The 21,100-nt window shown below is 37.8% G+C and overlaps 2 protein-coding genes across 4 annotated transcripts in view; one reads left to right on the top strand and one right to left on the bottom strand.

Moving 5' to 3' along the window:
• The first annotated feature begins 762 nt into the window (after positions 1-762).
• LOC113042955 (F-box/LRR-repeat protein 16) lies at positions 763-17,522 on the top strand. Its single transcript, XM_026201996.1, has 6 exons — positions 763-1,133; positions 8,027-8,690; positions 11,222-11,730; positions 12,487-12,571; positions 12,935-12,998; positions 13,407-17,522. Exons 2-6 carry the CDS (start codon positions 8,034-8,036, stop codon positions 13,553-13,555), a joined length of 1,464 nt encoding a protein of 487 aa, XP_026057781.1. The 5' UTR covers positions 763-1,133; positions 8,027-8,033; the 3' UTR covers positions 13,556-17,522.
• A 1,667-nt stretch (positions 17,523-19,189) lies between these two features.
• LOC113042962 (neuronal-specific septin-3-like) overlaps positions 19,190-21,100 on the bottom strand; it is a 59,688-nt gene continuing 57,777 nt past the window's right edge. For all 3 annotated transcript variants that reach the window (XM_026202008.1, XM_026202019.1, XM_026202012.1), the window contains one exon: positions 19,190-20,424. In XM_026202008.1, coding sequence (XP_026057793.1) covers positions 20,265-20,424 — 160 coding nt within the window. In that variant the 3' untranslated portion in view covers positions 19,190-20,264. The remainder of the gene's footprint in view (positions 20,425-21,100) is intronic.

Here is a 21,100-nt window from a genome sequence, read left to right on the forward strand (position 1 = left end):
AGTTCCAGACATTTCAGTAGGAACCTGAACTTGAATTTCATGTAAGGGTGAAAGACTTCCCCACTCAGATCCTGTAACAGGTTTACATGGATTAGTCACATGTATCAATCCAATGTAATCACATGTGTGTGTGTATATATATATATATATATATATATATATATATATATATATATATATATATATATATATATATATATATATATATATATATATATATATATATGCACACACACACATATATACCATATATATATATATATATATATATATATATACAGCTACACTATTGACAATAGATATTGAACATTTTATAACAAGAAATTTACATTTTGCTAATGTGACTGTACCTTTATCTTAATGTGACAGTGCCTTTAACAATTCCACATCTATCACATACATAGTCCATGAACATGGACAGATGGACAACAACATTGAACATTGATTACTATACTAAATATCAACACTCATGGAACGCTTTTCAGCCAAACAAATTTAAGGTATAGAAATACCTGCCATATGAAGATTAACAGCACTGTGTACCTTTGTGTAATATATTATGCATGTATGCATCTTCGAAACGCATGTAAAAATATGTGGTTACATAATTAAACAATGCCTTCATCTTTCTCTGACGGAAGAGTTCAACCAATGCTCACAAAACATTCAATGCTCACCAGCCCAAAGCGATGCATTATTGATATTTTTGCTGCTATCTCTTTAAATGGGATTGGTCTGTTTTGTGTGCGTGTGCATGTGAGAGAGAAAGAGACAGCGAGTGGGAGGCAAGCTTTGTGTTGGGAAACAGAATGAACGGGTTGTTATTTTAGGCTAGGGCATTAATTTACTTGTTTAATATTTCCTTCTATACACATGTAAAGTATTATTACGGTATATTTTACGGGTTTGGTACTGAGAAAGGTTTACATCTCTATGGCAACATCGACATATCAAATTAGCATCACCTCCGCAAGGAAATAACGGGCAGGGCTGTTGCTGCCGCTGCTGCCACTGGTATATTTATTTATTTTCCCTCATGCGTCCTACAACGTTGTGGGAAACGCGATCGAGTCAGGGAGCAATATCTGATTTATTATGGATTAAGGATCGTGTGAGCTGCATGTGAAATAAAGGTAAGAGAATCGACTATTAATACAGTCGATTATTATTTAATGTAATGCATGTTTTGATCAAGCTTAGATGGCGTTTGACGCAAAGGATTCAAGCGACATCAGCGACTGTTAATAACAGTGTTGTCATCGGAGAACAAGCATTGATAGGAAGAGGATCAATAGCGCTGATTAAAAAATGGGAAAGGACAAGGAAACCAGAATGCAACATTATTACCGCTCGGGTGAACGTTCATGTCTTTGGCTGTGTCCCAAAACCTAGTGTGGTGCCTACCTAGGCAGCATTTTTGTACATCATCGACGCATGCTGCCTAAAATGCTGCACGCAACCTTACACTGCAACTAATATTTTCTATTATTTTTTCCCCTCTCCTATCAGTGGCTTTTTTTTTTTTTCAAGTAAAACCATCTAAACGCATTTAAAAATATTTTATTTTTATTTTTCCTTTAAATTACGAATACATTTTGCTCCCCACTGACAAGTTTCACCTAAACCTCCCCTAAGTTTGTTAGAATTATGCTTAAAACAAGGATACTATTTGAGAAAGGGTAATAAAATAAACTTAATTCAAGCTTTTAAACTAAATTCATATTGTTTAAATAATTTATCGATAAATTCATGTGATACCCAGGTAGGCAGCTCACTACGTTTTGAGACAGCCTTTGTCTCGCTGCTGAATATTCCTCATGTACATGACGTCACCTGTCCGTCTTTTGAGGTGGAGATGCAAACGATATCCTCCGCGTCTCGCGCGGTTGTCGTGATGTAACATGCAAATGTTTCGATCGATAAAATGCAACGGCGTTTACACAACGCCACAAGGCCCTGTAGAGTGTCTGATCATATTTAGACAACTGCATGATTCCACGCTTGGCGCCAAGGTTGCTCTCTGTGCAGTGTTATACGACGACAGGAATTTAAAGGGACAGTTCACCCCAAAATGTTTATTCTGTCATCATTTACTCATGTTCGCCAAACACGTATTATTTTTGCATATGTTTAAAGTAAATTGAAGGTTTAGAGCAGCATAATGGTATTTAATGATGACAGAATTTTTCTTTTTTAAGTGAATCTTCCTGTTAATGTGTATCTTCAAGAGATGATGCTGAGAGATAAAGCTTCACTCAAAGCACGTGCTTATGGCTGAAAATGAAGACCTCTCACTGTACAAGCTCAACTGTTAGGCCTGTTTGGATTTCTTAAAAAGTCTAGGCAGGGATTGATTCTCCTAAGCTGTTTAGAAGCTTGGAAGACCCTGGGTGATTAAGCCTACTATTCTAACTTAAAAACATTAGTGAGTTAATGAGAGTTAGGCTATGTTTAGAAAAGTGTACGATAATAATACTCTTACCATTACCGTTGTAAGTGTGCATATTTCCTGTATCGCATACCTTGATGACCTAATGCATTTGCCAGTAATGAGCAGAATATAAACAGAGCTTACTGCACAGAATACTGTATCCCACAATGCAATGTGCTTTACTATTCAATGTACATAAATCTGGCCTTTGCTCAGTATTCTTAATTGTTTTTTAAATGTAAGATTTATTTTTAGCATTATTGTTTTTATTTAGGACAGCAGAGACTTAACAGGAAAAGTATCAGAAGCCAGGACTCAGGCTGTCGGCTCTGACAATATTAAATTGGAGATCTGCATAAACATCAGCAGTGACAGATCTCTCTCTATTGGTTGGTCGGGAATAAGACCAGTAATAGCTACAACAGTAACTAATATCATGGGTGAAAGTGAGCATGTGTGGAGGGCCACTCAGTGTTGACAGCGTAGCATACACTATCCTCACTGAGAAAGTGTAGATTACACATCTTCACTTTCATATGGAGCATCCCCCTCTCTTCGGGTCAGTTGTAAGGGCAGTACACCCCCAGGACGATAACTAAAAAGTTTTAATAACCGTTCTAATTCCATGAGAATATAATTAGAATAGCACAGCTGTATAATGAAAACAACACAGAGGAATGATATTGTTGAAATTTCTTTTAGAATATTTCTCCAGCTGATGAACGTTAAAAACCCTGACAGTAAGAATCCACCAGCTTTAAAGAGCTTGAGTATTTTAAGTGGTAGATGACATTAATGCAGTGTGTGCTTAAACAGAATGCACTTTTGGTGTGGACACTAATATAGTTATCGTTCTTTAGCTGGTGACTACCTTATCAGTTTCTTACCAAGTCTGCTGTTTTCCAACCTATACAGTTTTGACTTCCCACATGGAACACCTCAAGCTGTCTGAGATCAACCTAAAGTCTTCTGCTGGCACTTTGTGAATCTAGATAAGATGCTGTTTTGATTCCTTCTCTGTTTTAGAGACGGTACTTCAATCCTTATTTATTTTTAAATGCTCTGAGCACCATTACATTAGCTAGCGGCAGCAATTCCAGGGACAAAACAGACACAGGTGCAGATTTTCTTTTTACATAAATATAATTTGTAAAGACTGTATTGGTAGAGTGGAAGCATAGCTCAGAGAGTACATATTTCATTCTGTCGTCCCACTTACAAACTTCCAAAGACTCAGTTCAACTTCATCTGACTTCCGAAACTTAATTTAAACTCAGTTGAGGAAGTCTCAGAAGTGCTCTTCAGCCACCTCTCGCTGAGAACACGACTAGATTGCAGGGCTGCTTTGAACATGCAAATCCCTCTCAAAGAGACCACTGCCAATCCTGTCCACTCCAAGGAGCTCTCACTATCCTATCTCCTCTGTTCCCACACGCCCCATCCCCCACTCTCATTGTGTGCCATGCACCGCACATCTGTCCGTGGCAAAAGTGCCGGGTCTCCATTCTCTGATTGTTTGTTGTCATATGGCTTGTGTGTCTCGTCAGTAAATCCAAACAACATGGGTAAAGGCTGGGCCTGCAGGCAAACTGAAAAGGCTTTCAAAGTGGCAGAGAGGAGAACGGATTTACTCTATGCAATCTCACTGCCAACTATTGGGGATATGCTCTGGAAAGTTTTTAGTGGTTTGCCCCCCGAGTGATGCAGACCAGTTCCCTTGTAACAAAATGTTCATTAGGCCAGACATCTCCATGAGTTGAGAACTATTCAAAGTCCATCATTTACTCACCCTCATGTTTTTGAAATTTGCATGACTTTCTTTCATCTGCAAAATGCAAAAGAAGATGTTTGAAGAATGTTTTAGCTGTTTTTTTTGTTCGTATCATGAAAGTTGGTGGGACCCAATATTTTCAAGCTCCAAAAAAGACCTCTTTGCCACATACTTTGGAAGACAATATAAACTGAAAAAAGAAGGTGGTGAAAGTTTTCACAAATAATAACAAAGAAGTGACAGAAATACTGAAATAGTGTTTTCTTGTAAAACAAACTTATGCAATATTTGCTTTATTTACAACTTCAAGGCATAAGCATTTGATACTAATTTGTTATATTTATTTTCAACAGAGTACAGTTTTTTTTTTCTTCTTCTTTTTTCATTTTGGCCACAAACAGACAATAATCATCCTTAAAAAATAAGGTTGTACCGAGACATTTTTCTGAATTTGGGATTGACCCAATAGTCTTTATTTTGATGTCATTATAGATTCTTTTGCAAAGGTATTTACTATCCAGAGCTAAAAGATTGAGAATAAGCTAAACAAACAAGTTTAATTAGATATTTACAGTAGTTGATCTATTTGTAACCAAGTAGTTAATTTATCTTCTATAAACTAATTCTAACTATTCAAATCCTCTTAGCTTGATTCTGAAATAAATTCTATACATGTGGCACTTTTATTTGGAAAAGTAGAAAGGCTCTCAACCCCCTGCCTAATTATTTAAAGAGGTGCTTTTTCCCCCTTCTGTATATCCAGATGAACTGCCTTGAACCCATCTGGACAGCAGCCATGCCCTTTCCATGTCTCCCTTTCAAATACACTGCAGCTTTACTGTGTTTCTGGAGGTTTTCCCTGGCTACTTCCCCTTTTTAATTCTTCATGGGGGTGACAGCTGAACTGATTTGTTCTAGTGCAGGATGTGAAGAGAAGAACCACACGGCTTCAGCATCTAAATTTTAAATAGTCCTTAAGAATTGTAATGACAAGCAGCTACATAAAGATATACATAAGGTGTTGAAAGCCTTTATGTAATATGGTTTTGGTGTATAAAAGCCCACTGACTGAAATATGAGAACACTTTACACACGCACACACAGCCAGAGTTTATAGTTAGACCTTTGCACCGAGGGGTCACTGTGTCAGAGAACTGCTGACCAACATATACTGGTTATTTTAACACAGATCTAATCCAACATACTTCCTGTGTGAGTGAATACATTTTCTGGTTATTGTGAGAATTCTTAATATACATATGTTTTTTGGTAAAGAATATCACTACGGTATTGTGAGGTAAAACACACACCAACTCTTATTGCACTTTCCTTTTTTTTTTTTTTTTGGTGAAATGGAAGGTAAAGACAGCATAGCATCCAAAATATGTCAGCTATCTTTTTTTTATATATATATATCACTTGTCGCTCTCCACTCAAACATTTGCTGCACATGGTTTGACATCACATCTCTGGCCCAATGAGTGTTGATTTGACCCATTACAAAAGACCACTAGCCCTTTCTGAATGGTTCCAATCTATATTAAGAACTCTCGACTGCATTGCCCACACAACACATCTTGGTGTGCCAAAGCGCTCATCTGCAGTGCAGAAGTGTAGCTGATGGCATTCTGATGTGCTTCATCAGGCAGTTCAGTTGCTCTCCTTGGTGCTGAAGTTGCACTAACAAGTCCTTTTCTCTCTCTCTTTCTGTTACCCTTTCCACCAGCTGCACTTTTCTTTATACATGTCACGTAGATGTCTGCTATTTGAGATACTTAAAGTTCCCTTTAATTTTGGGTGTTATTTTTGTCTGCATGCCATTTTTTTCCCTCTCTGTATACTACCATTTAACATGAAGTCATTTGTGTTTTAACACAGTGTTCCCAAAGCTTTTTTGTGTTGTGTACCCCTACATTCCCACCAGTAAGGCCCAACCTTTCTTGTTTCTTAAAAGTGCACATATATTCTCAGAGTCATTCACACAAATTAACCAACTCAAAATGAACACAATTTGTTTTCTTTTCTCAAATAGGAACTGAACATATTAACACAATAACCAAAAAAACAAATAAAAACAAGGTTATGTTGAATTATTTTCACACGCACACACTTGTACAGCCAACTTTAAGGACATTCACTGACACAATGCAAACCCTGGCCCTTCACCCTAACCATGACAACTAAGTGCCTAACCCCACATTAACCTCTTTGAAAAGTTGCCATAAAGTGAGGACCAGCCAAAATATTGCTTAAGTAACCCTAGATGTGAATCACTATTTAAAAAATTGTAGTTGTGATCTTTTTCTGTGAGTTCTTGCATAAGCACTTACTGTACTTCTCTGTTGATCAGATACAATCTTAGGAAGCTCAACCTCTAAAGTGTGGGTAGAAATGGGGTTTGTGGTCTGTTCTTTGGTGTTTGGTTTCCTAAGGAAAAAATTAGATGTATCCCCCCGCCCCTCACTAGTTTTTAAAAGCTGTGAAATGAGTTGTGAATTTGCATAGGTTTTACCTAGATTGTGTTTCTTCTGTGAAAGTCTAGTGGTCATTCAGTCAAAACACTGATCAACATTTTTACTTTTCTTTATGTAAATCCATCTCCTTTGTTTATAATCATTCTGCATTCAAAATCACAAGTGTTTGAGCTGCGGCGATAAGCATGGCAGGGCTTATTGAGAAAAATGTCTGAAAGCAAGGTACATTCATTGAGATTTTACACTTGAAGTATTAGTACACAGAGCACGCACACCTGCATGGAGGTTTTAAGGTGGACCAGTGTGTTGAAAAGGTGGCTCTGTTTCAGAGTATATTCTTCTGTCACTTTCTACAACTTTCTTTCTTAGAACAGTTCTCAGTCCTGTTAATTTTTCTATCACTGTTTCTGTTTCACTGAATGTTCAGTCTTTTTCTTTGTTCATTCTTTGTGCTTTATTCTGCAGTTTAATTTACTAATTTTCTCTCACTCTCAACGCATACAATGAGCTGATGATCTGACTATATTGGGAATAATAAATAATGAGAGTGCATACATGAACACCTGCAGTAACGTGTGAAATACAGTAAAGCAGTTGACGCATATGTTATGTCATGCATCTCCTGAGTTCACTATCAAGACGTGTATCAAAGATCAAATTTCTAGGTTTGTTCACTCTTTCCATACAGACATTTACTATCAGCGCCTGTAGACAAAAACAGCTAATATCATTGTTCTTACTATGGCAATCGATCAGATATAGAACAAGCGGATCCAATTACTTGCTAAATAACAGTGATTAGACAGTCTTAAAGATCAGATTTGATACACAAATCTAGTTTGTTCAGTGTTAACCAAACCTTTGAATCTACGTCTACTGTTACAAATATTAAGCTACAGTGGGGGCTATAAAAAAACCTTAAGCCTTTACAAAATGTGTGGAATATGGTGGATGTTGTTTTGATTAAATGTTTTGTAAATATAAATGCAGCGAAAGTGCTTTTTTGCTAAAAGTGTAAAAAGAAAAGCAATTACCAAACTAACAGTTTTTTATTTTGCTTTTTTTTGTCCTTTTTTGTCTTCTCTTTTGGCCCTAAAAACAAAATGATAGAAACCTTAAGAAAATGTAACATTTAGTGAAAGAGAGAAACATGAATAAAAATATTTAGCAATTTATGAAAATGTTGGCTGGGCAAGTATAAATCTGTCGCTGGAAAAACTATGGCAAACTTATGATGAGCTGTGATCACATTTATGCATAGTGTGAATTTATTTTTATTTTTTTTAATCATAATAATATATTTTTAAATACTGCAAGACATGTTATAATTCAACTCTGGTCTATTCACAGGCTTCCAATGCTGAATATGTCCACTCCCAGTGACCTCAAGTCTCCCTGTGTGACTCGGAACGGTATGGTCAAGCTTCCCCCCCAGCCCAATGGCCTCGGTTCAGCCAGCATTACTAAAGGCACTCCAGCTGCCAAGAATCGCCTGTGCCAGTCATCCTCCGTACCCACCATCTTGCCTCCCCCTACCCTGCCCTATCACCTAGAGCCCCTGCCCACAGCAGCCTCACTGCTGGGTCCCGACCTGGACACAAGCCCTGTGACTGCCATCAAACCCACCCTCCGGCAATTTCCCAAGCCCCTGTTGGAGAGACAACTGGTGCTGGATGAGAAGGTGCTGAACCGACTCTTATGGTACTTCACCACAGCAGAAAAGTGCATTCTGGCACAGGTGTGTAAGACATGGCGGAAAGTGCTCTACCAGCCCATGTTCTGGGAAGGTGTGACGCCCATTCTACATGCCAAGGAACTCTACACTATCCTGCCCAATGGGGAGAAGGAGTTTGTCAGTCTGCAGGCTTTTGCTCTCAGAGGCTTCCAGTCCTTCTGTCTGGTTGGGGTCTCGGATTTGGACATTTGTGAGTTCATTGACAACTATCCATTGTCGAAGAAGGGAGTCAAGTCTGTCAGTCTAAAGAGGTCGACTATAACAGATGCGGGACTTGAGGTAATTATAGATTCCAGGTTGACATGCTGTCTTTTATTTGACACTCAAGCAATAAAAAAAAAAAAAAAAACGTGTAATGTGTAATGGTCAAAATCTATCGACTATTTATCAGGTAAAGATTTATACCAAAAGTATATACAATAAATAAATAATACACTGCAAACTGCTTCCAACTAAATAATGGCAAGTTTGTTGTGTTAGGAATATTCTAACATTGTGCTTTGCAATATTCAGATTTTTTGTTTAAATTCAATAAAATGAATTTTAATTTAATGTACTCTTTTTACATTTCTGGGGTTGTCAGAAGTGCTCATACATGATAAACTGCAATAGTAGTAAATGGAAACTACAACATATATACTTTTTACGTTCAAATTTGTTCCAATGGCAAAAGAAAAAAATGAAAATAAATATTTAGAGATTGTTTATTTGGTCAGAAGAGAGAATTTATTAGGCTGGCATAGTTATAAAATGCACATTTCATTTTTCCATTTATGAAAATATAAATAAACGTTGGAAACACAAAGAGTGAAAGAGGTCCATTTGTAATATATTTACTTCTAAATTACTGATTAATTATGAAAAGTTAATGTAGTATTTCAAACATGAGTTGAACTATGATTACTGATAAATGAGTACATTTACCCACCACCCCTAAGTATGATTAAATAATTCGCTGGATGCTAATTTGGTCGGAACATCTTACACACATGGTTAGAAACAATTGTGTTTTGCAAGAACATACAGCAATGATCACACTCATCACACTTGTCTCTATGCTGTTGCTATTCTTGGACAGGGCTTTTGTTGCCATGGTGAACTCTCAAATTGTTTGTGACGGCATCCAAGCTTTCTCAACTCAGATTTGCAAACCAACATGTGCAGTGATAGAGGCTGTGGAGTTTCTTCTGTCTGAGAGAGGACTGTGCACCTCCGGCTTGTTTGTGAATTATTAGGGCTGGGCCTGGCTTGGGTCATGACCAAGCGCTCAATAAGAGAGCAGACTCCTGCCTTCAAGAGCTGTTTTTCTTTCTGAAATTAGCTCTTTCATTTGCATTTTGTCTTAGCCGTTGTTCCCTTTATTATAAATATAAGATGTCCCTGAAACCTTTAAGTGATTAAAAACAGAAAATCTGCACATTGTTCCTTTTTTTCTTTGGCTCAGTAACTAGGTCAGTGGAGTCACACAGTCCATTAGCTGAGGACCATCTCAATGCAAATATTTGTTGTTAATCCCAAAGAATTGGCTTAGATATTCAGGTTTACATTAATTGGGCCATGCACTGGAAATATATTTTGTACCATCTATATTAATAACCTGCATTTAACTGAAACAGAAAGGGCTTTATGAATCTTTCAGATTAGGAATTTAGTCAGATTCCCCAGCGTACATCAATCAGTGGTGCGTTTTCCAAATGCATTGTTAGCCAACTATGGTCGCAAGTTCAGTTGATCTCTACTGATAACAACAGAACTTGTGACCATAGTTGCTTTTGGTAAATGCACCCCTGATTAGGAATCAGCCAAGTATTAGAAAAGATCAAATAATCTGCAGTTTCTTTAAGACAAAAGTTTGGAAGTGCTGTAGATACCAACCTTCAATCACCATTATTATTATTATTATTATTTCTATTTTGTATAGTTTTATTAATGTAAGAATGTGGCATTGAAGAAATGTTAAAGGCTCTATTAACAGCATTTTTTATCATAATGTTGATTACCACAGGAAATAATTTTGACATTTAATAATTATGTCCCTCATTAATTTCAAAAGAATCAGAAATCGCTTTCAAAATATAGTAATTACACATCTGGCCAAACAGACATATGACTGAAATCTGGTCTAATTAATTATAATCTTTTCTGTGACATAATGATTTGGCTCAACTAACAGTAAGCAACACATGTACTGTATGTCACTCATCTTTGATATTGTACTGTAATAGTTAGTGTCCACCAGGTTATTTCCACTTTTCTCAATAATTCCAAGAATTGAGTTTGTTGTCGTTGTTGAGTCGGTATTGGAGCGTCAAAATAGTTGAGACCGAACACTGTTGTTTTTTACGAACACTTTATTTTATGGTGAAAACAAAAAAATTGCCAAGAGAGATTGTTGTGTATAAGTTCAAAGTCCTGCCTACCACATTCCAACAATGTTAGGAGTTGGTTTACAAAGAAATAACTAAGTGGGAACCATATGCTAACAATATGGGAAGGTTATGGGTTTTCAATCTTTTTCTGGAGCCTTTCAAGCACTGCAAATTTTAGATGTTTTCCTTATTTAATCCAGTTGAATAGACTCATCGGCTGCTTAGTAGAGCACTCCATTACCTGAGCCAGGTCTGTCCAATGAGGGATACATGCAAACTGTGCATTGCCAAGGAGGCTACAGGAACTGTTTGAAAACCTCTGCTCCAGCATAATGCTCTGAATGTTCATTAAGCTTTGGACAACGTGCACTGCACTAGAAGCACATTTGCAGTTGTGTGTAAGCTTGATAGATTATTTCTTCTCCATCTTGAACTCTTCAGGTGATGCTGGAACAGATGCAGGGTCTGATGCACCTTGAACTCTCCGGCTGCAATGATTTCACAGAAGCCGGCCTGTGGTCCAGCCTGAATGCGCGGCTTACCTCTCTCAGTGTCAGCGACTGCATCAACGTGGCAGACGATGCCATCGCCGCCATTTCTCAGCTCCTTCCCAACCTATCGGAGCTCAACCTGCAGGCCTACCATGTGACCGACACAGCCATGGCCTACTTCACCGCCAAGCAAGGCTACACCACCCACACGCTGCGTCTGAACTCCTGCTGGGAGATCACCAACCATGGCGTAGTTAACATGGTGCACAGCCTGCCAAACCTCACCTCCCTCAGCCTGTCAGGCTGCTCAAAGATCACCGACGATGGTGTGGAGTTGGTTGCAGAGAATCTGAGGAAGCTCCGGAGTCTGGATCTGTCCTGGTGCCCCCGCATCACTGACATGGCCCTGGAGTATATCGCCTGTGACCTACACAAGCTGGAGGAGCTGGTTCTGGACCGGTGAGTGTGCTGAGTTTACAGTACAGAGCGTAAAGTAAATCCTGCTGATATTTCCTCTTACAGAGCGTCATTGGGACTAAATGTTGTGATCAAATGTAATAATGTAAGAAACCAATATATAAGTTCACTAGCTGATATTTGGGTTTTGAAAGTAATGTGTAATATATCCCGCAAATTACTTTTCAAACACGCTGATTCATTTAGGAACAAAACAATCCTTTTAGAAATCGAACCACAGTATGTTGCAGCCTTTGCATCTAAACAGCAGAAATAGATTAAGTAGCTGCCAATATTGTGTCTAAAATGTAAGTTACTCAATATAAACGTCTTGTTTATTGAACTGCTGTATAAAAACATTCGCAATCATGCTGTATGCTGGATAGTTCCTATAACTATTTGCCATTGTCATTAGACTTTTTTCTACATAAATAGAAAAATAAACTAGACCAACACAAACTGATGTGTTTCTACAGATAGTTTGCCTGGTCAATAAGAAAGGAGATAGTGAGCTATTCTGACAAGTGTCAGAACATCATGGTGTTTATTGATACAGAATGCCCACATACGGTTTTAAAGAACAACGACATACTACAATATTTAAAATCCTTGCTCTATAACAATGTCCATTGAGTGCTATGATACAGTGATACTATCTGATAGTAATAATACCATGATATTTTGCTACATTATGGAAAGAATGATTATCACAGTCAAGTCCAGAAGTAAAATGTCTGTTCTTTATATGTCTGTATCCAGGTGTGTGCGGATCACAGATACAGGCCTGGGTTACTTATCTACCATGTCAACTCTGAGAAGCCTCTACCTGCGCTGGTGCTGTCAGGTAAGTGTCTGTGCAATTTGTTATTATGATAAGAAAGTTATCCATGGTAGCACTTTATTTTACAGTCCTGTGTCTCATGTACATACTATGTACTTTTTATAGTAATTACAATAACTATGTAATAACTTGAACCTACCCCTAAACCTAACCTACCCCATGTAGTTACCTTGTATTACCAGAACTTTCTTAGATAAATACACTGTAAGTACACTATAAGTACATGTAAGTACACGTACTGTAAAATAAAGTGCAACCACTCTTTTATCACAATTAGTTTGAAATGTATATATTAGATAATTTAAAGCATGTCACATCACCAAAACTGCTTGAAATTTCACGTCAGCTCCTGCTGTGTGCTTTTAGGTGCAAGACTTTGGGTTACAGCATCTATATGGCATGAGGAGTCTTCGTCTTCTCTCTCTAGCAGGTAAAAACACTCTGAAAGTGCTGATCCTGATAAAGTGCTATGATGAAATAACACTGTATGTTTGGAAATAGATTGTTTCTATGAATACCTGAGATTAATTATGCTATGGAGGAAATCTCAGTTAATCCCTCAAAAATTACATTTGCGGATCATAAATATCTGCCTGTTCCATCAGTAGCTGTGCATGAATATTTTCTATTCCAGTGTTTCCCAATTGTTTTTCCTGCATATCTTCATTCAAAGGGCTCAAGTATCCCTTCATCCAGACCAAAGCAATACTGCCATCTCTCTGTTTGGGAATCATCATCTGTGTTGTTGTCTCACAGCATTATAAACAGGAAGTTAGCAGTTGAGTGGAGGTGGCAGTTAGTGTTTGTATTTGACCAGCTCTTGTTTCCTCTGTATTAGGGTGCCCTCTGCTGACCACTACTGGCCTATCAGGCCTGATCCAACTGCAGGAGCTAGAGGAGCTGGAACTGACCAACTGCCCGGGCGCCACAGCTGAACTCTTCAAATACTACTCCCAGCATGTGCCGCGCTGCATGGTCATCGAGTAGAGCAAAGTGTTTCATGGGCACCAGCACCCACCACATCACCAAAACCTCCTCTTACAGACTGATGATAAACCCAACTTCATCCTGGACCCACAGGAAGAATAAACGAGAGAAACTGAATGGGAGTTTGTTTTTGTTTTGATTTTCTGGAGGGGTGAATAGGTATGATTGACATGGAAGATAAAAAGGGAAATCTGAAAGAAAAGGTCGGAACGGGCCTGGACTGACAAGCGAGAGGGATCATGTACAAAGCGCAGTGGGTCAGAGGCTAGATCTTTCATTAAATAACATGACACATAGGAATCAGCCCCCACACATACATGAAACATGTTGAGACTAGCTTCCATGTCTCATTCAAAACCGTTTATCTTGAAGTGACAAAGGTGTGCGCTGCTTGTTTGAGCTGTCTCTCTTATATCCAGGGAAACGTAGAGAGGAACCGTAATGTTTAAGGGAACGAATGAGGAAAAGGAGCCACTGTAACAGGGTCTCTTCACTTTTGTCCAGCAGCATCCAGGTTTCTCACTTCCCTCAGATGTGCTACCACTCCATCTATGTGTCTTATCAAGGAAACAAAAAATTGAGATGAACAGCTATGTAGATTTTCACATCAACGCTACTTGCTTTTTGTCATTCAGTTATCTTTTTGTTTTGTTTTTAAAATATTATTTTTTTAAGTATTATTTTTGATGATAAGGATTACTGTGAAACATTTATGGTATGAGATCGAGGTTTCGGACACTTTGAATAAGACGGAAATCCAGGTACGGTGAAGGTACAGTATTGAGGTACTGTCCTTTGAAAGGAACCAGCATATTCAGGAGTCAGGTGGTTATTTTTCGCAGCAGATTGCTCTTTTAAAGACATTTCCAGAAATTATGAGTCGGTGAGAGCAGGGTGGATTGGAACTGCTCATACATTTTAATATAGTTCAGAGGGACTGTGGTTTGTACAAAAGGTAGCTTGGCTTTTTCATCTGCCCGTTTTATTTTAATTCCATTTTGATGTCAATTGATATTAGTGGCTTATGTGCAGGTTTCCATATTAATCCTGATTTAAAAGAAGATGGGATCTCTGAGTGATCCCATAATGCATCTGGGCCATGTGACAGCCTTTCACAGACTGAAACTGCACGTCATTGCTTACTTGTCACCAGGCCAAACCATTACAGCAGCGGACAGCATGGCAGTTCTACCATAGTTTTTTACAGTACGGGTGCAGTTTCTCTTTCAGCCCGAGTGATTTTAAATACATCTGATGAATACGGTTTACAGTGATTTTCATCAAATGCAGAGGCAGGCCAGTGTAATTAAAGTGATCACAAACATCCCACACAAGCTCATTACAGTAGTCTCTCTTCATCTAGCTGTTTTGCTTTCCCATTAAGCAATACCCACATGTCTGCTTTTAGATTAGTAGCACCTCTTTTTATTTTCAGAGGTGCTGATTCTTCACCCTCTCAGTTGTGCTCATCTGTGGTGCCTACCTCATTGTATAATTGGGTATGTGGAATACAGGTCCGCAGGGGAATTCACAGAATCCAACTTTACCAACCCACTCCAAACCCCATAGCAAACCCTGCATTTGCTCTCTCAGGAGATTAATGTGCTGCTCAGATCATCTCAGATAGTGGCAGAATAAATGGCATGGTGCACAATTTTGGAGTCTTAGATTGGGGAATAATTTATTTAAAAGCAACCTCTAAGTTCTAACTAGTGAAATGTGATTACCTCTGAATATTATCATCTGTGGGCAGATATGGTAGTAGTGCATACAATTCGCCAATTTTTTTTATACAGGAAATTGTACAAAAAAAAAAAAACGAGTGAAATTTCAGGCATTCTGACCCACTCAAACCACGCGTTTGGCTGGTTAGCGCCCCTGATGGTACATGCCTGAACTACATCAAAATTAGCAACATATGTTGACTTAAATAACTATCTTTTAAAAACAACCGTTCCTAGAACGATTGCTTAGAAGAACCATATTCAGTTTTCCAAAGAATAATTCGAAACATTTTGCCAATAAGAAGCTTTTAATTTGTCTACAGCTGAGGTGAAAGCGAAGTCTAATTGATTGCTCACTTTCTCCAATTATTATAAACCTCTATGATTCAAACATGAAGCTAATCTTACTCCAAAAAAAGTGTAGAACGAAACAGATGGAAACTATGCCGGGATAATTCCAATATACCCTATCCCGCCCTAAATTATCTGGGATTTAAAAATAACAGATTTTATCTACTAAAAGACACATTAGCATGAACATTAGCCCTCACCTCAGACAGTCGATCAGTTCTTGTATATAGTGATCTGTTTAATGGGGGTTAATCAGGGTTAGCAGCTGCTGCTTATCCAGGCTAGATCCCCTGAGACTTTTAATCTCACTACCTTGTGTGAGTTTATCTTTTGGACCATTGAAGTTGTTATGTATTTATTTGCTTTTACTTCTCATTGGTAGTAGGTTAATTTATTGACACGATGCACATATTTATTTATTTATTACATTTACGAAGATTGTACATGGTTTATTTAGAAGTAGAACATGTTTTTTGATTGAGTACCTGAGGAGACAAGAACTACTATGGAAATTGGAGTTGATTTCTTTTTTAAAAAAAACCATGGTTTCGCCGGCTAGAATAACTGCAGTCTCTGAGGCACGTTTTTTTGTTTTTTGGTGGGCAGACTATTGACACAGTTGACAGAAGGGCAGTAACTTGCTGACAGAGGCCTTGACAGTGAGCTGACTTACCGTAACCTGGTGGTACCCATTTACTCTTGTTTAATGGCAAATCTACTTCACTTCTTTTGTTTTCGGTTGTAAAATGGATGTTTTGTTGGTGAGAGACGCTGTCACAAAGTCTAGAAAAGTGAATTGGAATTGTGTCCAGGACTGGATGTTAAATATTCTGTACCAGTTAATATGCCTAAACTCAAATTGTAGCTATGTTTAGTTTCTTTTCTTTGAGGTATCCTGATAACTGTTAGAACACATATTGCAGTATTTACACAAACTCGATCGTCTTTTAAGAATGCAACAGATTTTATTCCATAGCAAAGTTCTGAAAGAAATCCCATTGAAGCGCTTTTCATTTCCTATGTTTCCATATAACAGAAACAGAACCATTTGAGATGAATGAAATTAAGAGAGACTATTAATATATTGCTAAGGCATTGCATAGTATTTGAGGAAAACTGTATGAAACTGTCAGAGATACTGTATTAATCTTGTATAAATACTATTGTTTTCACTTCCAAACCGAGCCTTTTCCCTCTTTGTACAGAATGAGAGTTTATGTGTGTGGGAATTTCTTCACACTAAAGAACCCTAAATAATAACTCCTGCACTAACCCCACTGTAATCTGTAAATATATATTAATACGTCGAGGACATCTATATGAAGGTTTCAGCGTGCACGTCCATAACGCTTTAAGCGAAAAGAGTCAGCAGAGAAACCTGGTCAAGAAAAGAGGCAAGATATGCAAAAAGGTTAATGTCTTTTAGCGATGAATAACATCAGCAATCGATAGTATATAAGACTTAAGCTTGTTTGACTTTGTACATTGAGCTAATATCAAAGACATGTTAATACGGGCTAAATGCAAGAATATTGACAGATGTTTATTGTGCGTCTATATTGGGCCTGCTGCCTTCCTCGTGTGATCGAGTCAATGAAACACTGGTACTGTGTGAATTTCGCTTTCTTACCAGACAAATCTGGCTGGCAGATATGGAGTGCTTCTGTCTGATTTACGCTGTAATTTGAATCCATTTTCAAGGCCAGTTTCCATGAATAGTGTTTCTCTATTCTTGCTCTCTGAAGGAGTTTTACTAGCTTACAACATTCAGAGTGTGTTGGCAGTTTCTGTTCACCCTCCAGCTTGCTTTAAACTCTAAATGTCTGGCGCTTTTAATTGTTGAGCGAATAGAATTAATCCTCTGTTCCTCAAACTCTTCCCAAATTAGATATGTCAGGATTGTTTCTTTTATAAAATTTGACAACGACATGATTCAACAACAGAAAACAGCTCTTTTGTTGGCTCTTTGTATGTACTTGTACATGTAATACTAAAACAATATTAGTAATGCTTTTGACATTCATACAGGGTCCGCAACAGTGACTTTTATTCTGGTGCAAACACTTGGTTTTGGCGACTGTGGTTCAACAGCGTAATGAGCAATGTTAGATATCTGCCTCACTTATTATCTAAAATGTTTCTCTCATTTCTTTGGTATTTGATTTCTCCGGCGTGACATGGGCGTGTCACAGTTCTCGGTTCTTTAGGGGACATTTCTTTCTGTAAATACTGTTGTAGTGGTTGATTTCAAAATGAAAGAGAAAAAAGACAAAGTTTTATGAACTCCATCTCATGGCTGCAGTGCCTTGTCAGACAAGCGTCGTTGTTTTCAGTTGGTTGGTTCCAGTCTGCACCGTTTTAGTAAAAACTGTACAAAATAAGCACCATATTTGCGTCATTAATTTTCTCTGACATTCAGTTGTTAAAGGCGTAGTTCACCCCAAAATGTATTTAATGATCAAACTGTATGACTTGCTTCTGTGGAACAACACATATGAGTGATAAGGTGAATAAATGACTGGTTTGAAATTTTTTGGTGAACTATTCCTTTAAAACATGTTGTCAGCTATTACTGTGTGTTTGAATGTTGCTTTGTGGATGTGCATCCACACACACACACACACACACAGACACACACATTTACCTTGCCTATTTTGAGACACATAGTTTGTTTTAAGTGTTTTGACTACAGGGATCTTTTTTTTTTTTATGAATAAGGCTTAGAGAAAGGAAGAAATGCTTAGTTGTGATTTGCAGGTCAACAAAAACCGGTCCCGCAGAGCTTGATGAAAGATGTTTCAATCAGGCGTTTGAGGGTTTTGCTTTATAAGCATGTGTTATATAAGAGTCTTAAGTAAGCGATTTTGGCAAATTTGGCCTGATGTTAACACTCCTGAAGCAAGTCGAAAAGAAAAGGTCTTCAGTTGGCACCCTTTCACAAATAATGAAAACACAAATAAGTGAGGACATCAGAAGAATAAACTGGAACAAAGGTGAAGTGACTGTTGAGGTGTGATTAAGGTTTTAAATGCAGAAAGACACCGGTCTAACTCTCAGTCCTCAGTAGAGTTTAAGACATTGTAAAATATCACATAAACATAATAATGAACATACACTACTATTTAGAAGTCTGTAATTTTTTTTTTTTGAGAAATTAATATTATTTACCAAGGATTCATTAAATTGACCCAATGTGACAGTAAAGACATTTGTAATGACTTAAATTTTGAATGCTACAAAATATTTCTTTTTCTTGACCTTTTTTGAACTTTCTATTAATTAAAGAATAATAAAACAACACTTCCAGACTTCATTAAGCAGCACAACCATTTCCAACTTATAATAAAACTAATTAACTAATAATAATATGTTTCATAAGTACCAAATCAGCATATTGGAATGATTTTTAAAAGATAACGTGACACTAAAGACTGGTGTAATGGCTTCAGAAAATGCAGCATTGCCATTTCATATATATATATATAAAATTTAGAGTGGTAGTGTACAATATTACGACAGTCTCCATGAAAGTAAAAGCATTGATCAGTGGCTCCACAAAAAATATTGAACGGTGGCAATTTTTTAATCACAAATCAATGGTGCTGACATGTATAGTAATATTAGTAACAAGGAAATCATGATGATGCTGTTAATACATGTGGAGTAAAAAATGGGATACTGTGATAGAAAATAAGAACACATTATGGTTATGTACAATAGCCTTGATAAGCAAAAGGGAAAGATGGACTCTTGACATCCAGTGGAGAGAAGTAAACCGCACAACGTGTACCTTTCAACAGCAAGTTAACTAGGTTAGTGAAAGAAAAACATCCCTACATAGAACTGTAAACTTGACCTGTTACTGTACGGCAAACCTCAGTAAGAATCGACTTTCTTGTGTTCCTTTCTCCATCTCTGCATTAGAAATGATCAAAAGTATTACATTTCATACCAGACCTTTAAGGTCAAAGGTTATATTTGAAATATTTCCCATTATATCAACATATCTGCTACAATCACAGCAGCCATTTATGGATAGCAGTAAGAAACTCTTTAAGGATCTGTTAAGAAAACACCTTCAGCTTCAAAGCAGCTATGGTAACAACAATATTTGTCCAAAGATTCCTTTTTCTTTTACAAAAGTACGGGGAAAGATCATATTTTGCTGTAAAAAAAAAAAAAAATGCAAAAATAATTATGAAAATAAAGATCAAAAGGAGAATGTCACATTGCTGGTTCAGTGTAAATGTAGAGGTGCAGTAACCCGGATAGGGATTATGGGATTTTCTCATCCTGTGAGGTGTCAGCCGTGCAGGAACACACACATTTTCCAGCATGCCAACCCTCTGTGCCATTCATTCGGCAGATCACAGATCAAAGATATCAAGAGCAAGGAAAATAGAGGACAACTTTCTCTTAGCCAAAACCAGGTTCAATTCGACCCATAATTCATCCCAGATCCCTTCCCACAATATAGATTCATTTCAAAAATAGACTCGTATATGAAGTTTACACGCGTAAGCGCAAATGTCTTTAGTCAAGCGTGTCGATTTTCCAACTGTGGCAATCTAGAAGTAAAATGTTCATCTCTCCCATTCTGACGGGGCGAAAGATGGGCACACGCTCCTTCCCTTTCAAAGGTGACTCTCTGTATCGCTCTTCTCTAGGGTACCATTCTCCAGGGTCAAAGGTGAAAGCGCCACTCCATTTGCATTGCTCTCGTTAAGTCTTTTCACCCTGTAGGTCTCATAGTGGATGTTGTGAGCGACATCCTTCAAATCTTGCAGGTGGGACCTTGAAAATAGAGCGCAGTAGAGCATGATATCAATTCTGATTCCACAATAACATCCCCTTAGGGAAATATGCACAGTGTAAAATAAAAGTCATTCTCTTATGCGGAACTGAATTGTTTTCTGACTACATCAGCTTTTTATGACCCCTTTGTGTGATTCGGTTGGTGTTTCCTGGTGTAATTTCATCTTCTGCTTCAGCGGGAGGCCGATCAAAAAGTGTGAAAGGCGATTCAAAAATGTGGACCATTATAACGGTCATCACTTGTTTCCCATTTCAGCAGGGGATCACTCGCATACCATCTGTCAACGGGCCGCCATCCAAGAGTTACCGTGCGGGGGCTTTGTGACCTGGCCTCACCTGATCAGACTCCGTAATTTACCTGTCCTTTACTGAGCTCACAGTAAAGGATGAACTCAGCTGGCGCTTCCCTGAGCTGTTAACCATTTCAGCTGGTTTAGGCTAAAAAGCAATGGTTTGTGACCAGAACAGTTTTAACTCCATGAAACACTGACATCTGTTGACCAATCCATTGTTTAACTTGTTTTTACATTTTATTCTTTCATAACTTGGACCAATTATATAAGGGATAAAAAAAATATATATATATATATATATTTTGAAAAATCAGTCTATCCAGCATGCACTTAATAGAAGATTTTAGTTTGTTCCCAGTAGG

Source organism: Carassius auratus, chromosome 3, assembly GCF_003368295.1.
Source record: "Carassius auratus strain Wakin chromosome 3, ASM336829v1, whole genome shotgun sequence".
NCBI lineage: Eukaryota > Metazoa > Chordata > Actinopteri > Cypriniformes > Cyprinidae > Carassius > Carassius auratus.